Raw genomic sequence first — 7,285 nt, 5'->3', positions numbered from 1 at the left:
GACAACAGATTTTTTTTTTAAACTAAAAGGTGAAAATACGTGACATTTAAATCTAAATAATTCTGTTTTCTCCTGTTGTAACTAAACACCCCGCGGTTTCAGCCAATCAACGTTGTTTACGTAACGTTTGCGGGCATTTCGGTTTGATTTTGGGGGACAATCAAATATATATTGCTTTTTTAAAAAATATATAATAAATATTTTTAAAAATGCAGAGCCACCTTTTGGTCTACTCATCTAGAAATAGAGTCTGCAACTAATAATGAGTTAAATCAGAGTTGAGTAATTAATTACATTTAATTTAGTGGAGTAACTTTTGGGGAAAATTTGAGTATTTTTATTACGCCTCTACTTTTTACTTTTTCTTGAGTATAATTTCTGTATTTTTTGGATGAAAAACATGTTTTAACCGAAAATTCAAAGACACACCTGCAGTTTTTGTTTAAGTTTCATAAGTTTTATATTGAGAGAATTTTTTTTTTATTTTGCCTGTTATTTTATTGTTACTTATATGAATTATTGTAATTTTCATCCTTAAAATGCCAGAAATTTCACTTAACTTTATATTTTAACCCGTCTGATGATGTAATTTTTAAATATTCAATGATTGATCAATTGATCAGTTACTCAGTACTTGATACCTTTTGGCAAATACTTTTACTTTTACCCGAGTCATTTTCTGAACGGCTACTTTTCACTTTTACTTGAGTAAAAATATGCTGAAGTAGTGATAATCTTGAGCACAATTTTTGAGAACTCTGGGTAAAATGTTAAATTGAAAGCAGAGAATCTGTGAATTTTTGTCAAATTCAGATTTTTGTCTGAATTTATGGCGGTGGCAGCATTACGCTGCCACCGCCATATTTCACATTTGCCATCTCCGAATATGACAAACAGAACTTTTTTTCCTGATTTTATTCTTACCAGGTTTCATTATCAGGTTCTCCTACCCGAGTTGTTGACCCCTGCAGCTCCTCCAGAGTCACCAGTGGAGCCTTGGCAGCGACTCAGGCCTCCTCTTGGCCGCAGCTTTAGGACGGCCGTGTCTTGGTAGGCTCTGCATTGTGCCAAACCTTTTCCATTTCCTGACGACGGACTGGACGGTGCTCTGGGAGATCGTCAGATCTGGATATTATTTTACAGCCAAACCCGACTTTAAACTTTTCCACGATTTTATCTCCGACCTGCCTGCTGTGCTCCTCGGTCTTCATGTTTGCTCTCACAGAAAAAGAGGATTACACACAGGTGGGCCTAATTTACCAATAAACTGACTTTTAAGGGGAGCTGAATACTTACGCACAACACTTTTCTAATTTACATTTGGAAAGACTTTTAGAAATGATGCACTTCACAATTTTGCACCACTTTAAGTTAATCTGAGATCATATTTGAGAAAAAGCTCAGCAGGTATGAATATTTTCCACAGGGCATTGAAAGAAAGAAGCAGAACTTTACTTGAAGTGCTTCTATTCTTACTCCAAGTGATAACCCTGCGGGTGGTAATCTGTGGTTATAGTTGCCCCGCCCCGTCCTAAATAAAGCCCAAGGCAGAGGCAGTTGACGTGACCTGATTGATTACAGGATATGAACATAACTCTGCAGCAGGCTTTTCATGGATGTGAAGGAAACTACAAGCAATAAATGCAAAAAGAAACAAAAAAAGAGGGAAAAATGAACAAAAATCAAATTTCATTGGCTTTCAAGAATTTCTACACCAATCTGCACATTTGAGTATAAAATATTTACATTTCTACAAATCTTGTTGGTTGAATATTCGATTCAGGCGTCCTGAACAACTGCAACCAGATTTAATGGAACCACTGAAAATGGTCAGATCTATTCAGTTATCATACACCAAATAAAAATATATATTTTTAAGTTTTCTTTGTAAAAAAAAAGAAAAAAAAAGTAAAAGCTAGATTTCAGAAATTTCAGAATTGTCAGCAACTTAACTAAAATGCTTAATGATTTTGCACAAAACAAAATTTGCTATGAGGTAAACGAGTCAAAATCATGGTAAGAATATAAAATATACATTATGAAAATATATAAAAATGCATTTTCATATACATCTACTATATACATATATTTAGTTTGTAGTTTACAGTATGTTTATATAACATTTATAAATGTAAATATATTTGGCAAATAAATATCCACAAAATATTTAATAATTAATAAAATCTGAATAAAATAAAATTAATTAAAGAGTGAACTCTATATAATTAAAGAGTTCACTCTTTAATTATAAGAATGAACTCTTATAATTAAAAAAATCCATACTTTAACAGATATAATACCAATAATAAAATTCCAAATAGTAAGCACATTACACCAATGCCATCGTTGATTAATTTTATTCAACCCGCAAACACATTTTCCCTGAAATGAACGGATGGAACTCAAAACGAATCTTTACATTCGTGACTCTGCTGCCCCCTGGTGGTTCACAAGCATTCAGGTGGTGTGAATCATTTGGTAAAGTTTTGATCTAGAGCAACTTGTACTCAAGTATTGCTAAACAGATTGTTGAACTTTCACAAAACAAAAGTAAAATTCCAGTATGTTTACGACACACGAAGACAGTATATTTATCCATATTTTACAAGCAAAAGAAACCAGGAAAGGCAAAATTTAATTCAGACGCGTTTCGATGAGGCCAACATTTAAATGCAAGAGCTCGATCTTCTTGTACGTCATCTGTGGGGAAAAAGAAAGGTTATTTAGAAGAGATGAAATGCTTGATTTAAATTAAAATGAATAAACTTACATTTTATCAAGTCCAAGCTCTTCAGGTGTAGAAATGCCGAGTTCGCTTAATATGGGCCTGAGCTCCTGGATCACGTACGGGTAGATGTCTTTGTGAGGCCCGGCTTTGTCCTGGGTCAAAGTTAAACTCCATTAGTTCACCACTAAAATCTTCATTTATTTTTGGCCGACGTTATTCCCAGATGTTCTGAATGTCTGACCTTCACCGCCTCCAGGATGCGGATGGCACTGGCCAGGTCGTTTAGTCTGCGGCAGGCTCTCAGCACCGCCTCAAGGATCTTTGGTTCTGGTACCAGGTCGTACCCGATCAACGTGTTCATCCCTGAAACACAGTTTACACTTTACGAGCTGCAGGAAACACGGAACCACACATTATATTCTCACACCCAGGCCAATTTTCTACTTACTTCTTTTGACTTTCTGTAAACTAAACTTTTGATCTCATGGATCTGAAACCTGCGGCTCTGATTCGTGATTCTAAATAACTTTTAAATATAAAAGCAACCAGAGAGGACAGTTTGTTGCTAAGTGGAGCCTAAGAGAAATAAACGTAACTTTAAGGTTTCACTAAATTGTGAAAGTGGCCTGAAACACCTGTTGGAAACAGAGACCTGTCAGTCTGGTTGGCTGAAGGGGAACGGTAAAAACAAATCCAAAAGAAAATAAGTTTGTTTTAACGACGTTGTGTAAAGCTGTACATTAAAGCAGATGGAGACAGTTAAAGAAAATTGCATCTAGCTGTGCAATAAAAATTCCTCAACTCGCAAGTTTCGACTCGAATTACAGCAAATTCAAACAATTGATCTTTATGTTTCCAGGAATCAGTAAAGTTCCTTAAAAAAACAACTTTTTCCAGTAAAGTTCCTTAAAAAAACAACTTTTTCCAGTTACTTTTTGGTGTTTCTTCATATTTACCAAAGATCACATTCTTCACTGAATCACAGCTGGGAGCAACAGAACCTGACTGATAGCCGTACACTGAGTTTTATTCAATTCAGACCAGATAGTAACAAAGGGTTATATGTGAATATATTTTGTGCTGCTTTTATCTGCTTCACATTTACTTCGTTGGTGAATAAATCCCCAACATCAGTACATTTATTTTACTTCTAGTCAGTGAGCGATAGAAAGTAAAGCAAGATATTTTAAAGAAGTAAAAAAAAAATAAAAATTATGCAAACTAGAGAAGATCTGAAAAGCTTTATATACATTAGCAGAAAGAAGAAGTAGAAATTACCACTGCATGTTTATATGACCAGTTGGACATTTATTATATTCATTTGTGCAATTTTCCTGCAATTACACATGCATAGGCCTGTCACGATAACAAATGTAGCTGGACGATTAATTGTCTAAAAAATTATTGCGATAAACGATAATATTGTTTCAAGACCTTTTGACACTGATTTAATGGAAATGACTAATAATACATGCGATTTCCTGCCATAGATAGATGCACTTTATTTTCAAAAGAACACGTAACACTGGAACTGATAAACTAAATAAACAAAACAACCAAAAACAAAAATAAAATGGATTCTCAGTCTCCATTAACAAAAAACGTACTTGAATAAAAACTAAACAACATAAAGCCAAAGTAGAAATAAATACTGCATTCAACCGAAAGAGTGCAGATTATGAAGTCTGTATGTATATTGCCCTTCAGTAATCACTAGATTTAAATAGAGAAAATGGGCACATCCCACTACCTATGCAATAGTTCACACTACACCATTTTTTGCCCCTATTTTCCCCTTATGACAATCTTAGATCGTTGGCCCAAAGTCCAGCTGACATTGGAGATGATATGTGGAAACAACATTAATGTTTATTCAACAATTCGTGCAAAAAAAAAAAATGACAAGGGGAGGAGTTGGAGCCAAATTGCTACCTCAGTTGATAAACCCAGTAAGTTTTCAGCTGTTCTTCGTTAACGTGACATAAATAGGTTATAATGATTTTCATTCAGTCAGGACTTTACACTGACTCTAGCCACATGCATCACAGGTAGATTCTAGTAAAGCATTGATTAATGCCTGATTTTAAAATTGGTTAACTGGACTTGTAGTCATTATTTTGTGCCCATGTGGCTGGACACCACACGGCACGACAAACCCGATCGAACCGTTATACCTGGGATTTCTGTCGGCTAATGTGTCTCTCAGGGTTTGAAAATGGGCCGACAACTCGTGTAGTGTGCGCTGGACATTAGACTAAGGAAATGAGGAAGGGAGGGTCAGTGGAGAGCACCGGAGCTGAGCCTTTTTTCATTCAGTGTCATCAAGAGAAAGAAAAAAGGCAGGAAGAGACGATAAAGACGATAACTAAAATGAGGTCTATAGGTTTAATTTATCGTGCGATTAATTGATTTATCGTTTATCATGACATGCCTACACATGCAGATTATAAATAGGCTGTGTGAAAAGACTTATTGCATATCTACAATCATAAGGAACAAACATCTAATCTAGAAGCAGGGAGTGTTACGTTTGAGTACAAAATGACTTAAAACACAGAACAACACACTGAGCACTCCTCAACAGAACCATCTCATAAACAAGACAGTAAAGTACCATCCAGCTATCTAAAATAATATAAGTTCCTATTCTAAAAGCTCGTGTCTGCGCTCCACAGCACTGCGGATGAAAAAACTTTTAATTGAGGTTAATTCTAAAAATGGTTCTGTGAGACAATCCAAACTAATCTTTGCTAACCTAAGTAATGCAGTCTGAAAATTAAAGAAGATCCATATGGCCTGGATGTTGTGATGAGGAATTAATCCAGACCGATTGACTTTGAGTCTATTTAGATGCAGAGACCAGAGACACTTTTGGATCAACATTGTTAGACTATTTGTCAGACTCATGTCTCCCAACCCAGAAGTGGAATGAGACCTGAGGAAACATGGCAACCCTGAACAGGAGCACTTAGTTTACATACTTTAGATCTTTTTCTTCTTTTGCTCTTTTCTTTGGTTTGTTATTTTGTTGGCATTTCCTTTTCATTCATGTAAAGCACTTTGTATTGCATTGCCTTGTTGCTGAAAATGTGCTACATAAATAAAATTACCTTTACCTTTTAACATTAGTCTTAGAAAACCCCTGTTGACCTGCAGTTACTATTAACCGACCTCGTAGAAACAACTTCCTCATACCGAAGTTTAATATTTTCCTGCACAATTATTTGTGTCGTCTTGTATAGATTTAGTGCGATTAAAGACCCACCTTTCCTCAACTCCCATGCATCGATGTCAGGCTTGTTGAAGTATGTAATCCAGCGGGCATCAAACTCTTCATCTGTCTCCTGTTTCCCGTGGGAGTAACACCTCGAAGCCAGAGGAGCTGTGTGATAAAAACAAAGCAACAATCAGAGTCATTTTCAGTGTTCAGTGTTACACAACGTCGTCACACGGAAGGTCATAAGAAGGAAAGTTTACAGCGAGTGAAGGAGAAAAAGGGCAAATGCTGCGTGTCAGGTGGATTACTTCCATTGTCCGGATATAGGACTGCACGTAGCTGATGGTACACTTACGCATTAGATACGTAAGATCTACTGTAAATCTAATAGATACCCTGTAGATCATTCTGACCTAAAAAAAATGAATTAGATAAGCTGTAACATCACGTAAGCATCAGGATGATGTGCTTTTCTCAGACGCTGCCAGTCCATTGAAGTGCAGAGACGTCCGCAGCTGGTTCACCCAGCAGACGAACTAACACAGTTAGCATGTTAGCATGTCCCAGCTGGGTCATGGCAAGGACACAACTACCCCCGAGCGAAACATTTGGATAATATCACAAATGTTACCTCAGATGATGTATTTTTACGTTTTTTATGTTAACCAATTGACCGACATGTTAAAAACCTTAATCAAACTGAGTGTATTATTAAGCTACCGGCGGGTTAGCTAGCTTAGCTGGGACCGCAGTGTGCTGACAGACACTGGATATCCGCATGAACTTCGCCCCTACACTTTCATTTTCTGCCGCATTTAAACAGCCATTTCCCAGAGAGAAACAATAAACAAATACCTTGGCACCTCGGTTGTGTTCGAGTTAAACTCCGAGCACCGGAGACCGACAGTCGGACGGCAGCTCTGAACATGATGCGGCACAGCCAGCGAGACAACCCGGTATGATTTATCCGGAGGAAGCGGCTCTAACGGCAGGCGCCAGCAAGGAGGTAAGATCCTTCTGCGCATGTGCAAAGCGGAGCTCATTCTTGACCTGTTTTGGTCTGCCACGAGCGACATGAAATGCCACGCAAAAAGGTTAAATATGTTTCTACAAATACCTTACACACGAGCCACAAAAGAAAAAACAATCATAGCTGATCGTGATAAATTATTAGATATATAAATATGCGTATAATCAGATGTGAATAGAGTCGTAAAAGTTGTACTCGAGTAAGAGTACCGCCACTTCAACGTATTTTCAAGTAAAAGTAACAAGTATTGCAAGTGCAAGAATTTACTTAGGAGTGAAAACCCTTTCTGTAAAAGACTACGTAAGTACTG

General features: G+C 36.9%; 1 protein-coding gene and 1 long non-coding RNA gene across 2 annotated transcripts; one reads left to right on the top strand and one right to left on the bottom strand.

Annotated features, from left to right (window-relative positions):
* The first annotated feature begins 5 nt into the window (after nucleotides 1-5).
* On the top strand, nucleotides 6-1,283 carry LOC145552017 (uncharacterized). Its single transcript, XR_014087952.1, has 2 exons — nucleotides 6-277; nucleotides 928-1,283. It is a non-coding gene; the product is annotated as an uncharacterized LOC145552017 (long non-coding RNA).
* Nucleotides 1,284-2,341: 1,058 nt separating this feature from the next.
* On the bottom strand, nucleotides 2,342-6,959 carry cox5aa (cytochrome c oxidase subunit 5Aa). Its single transcript, XM_017305503.2, has 5 exons — nucleotides 6,801-6,959; nucleotides 5,994-6,110; nucleotides 2,970-3,091; nucleotides 2,771-2,880; nucleotides 2,342-2,700 (listed from the first exon to the last, which is right to left on the bottom strand). Exons 1-5 carry the CDS (start codon nucleotides 6,871-6,873, stop codon nucleotides 2,697-2,699), a joined length of 426 nt encoding a protein of 141 aa, XP_017160992.1. The 5' UTR covers nucleotides 6,874-6,959; the 3' UTR covers nucleotides 2,342-2,696.
* Between the last annotated feature and the right edge of the window lie 326 nt (nucleotides 6,960-7,285).

This window comes from Poecilia reticulata, chromosome 6 (genome assembly GCF_904066995.2).
Source record: "Poecilia reticulata chromosome 6, P_reticulata-male-v2, whole genome shotgun sequence".
Classification (NCBI taxonomy): domain Eukaryota; kingdom Metazoa; phylum Chordata; class Actinopteri; order Cyprinodontiformes; family Poeciliidae; genus Poecilia; species Poecilia reticulata.
This window is presented reverse-complemented; position numbering and strand designations above follow the sequence as displayed.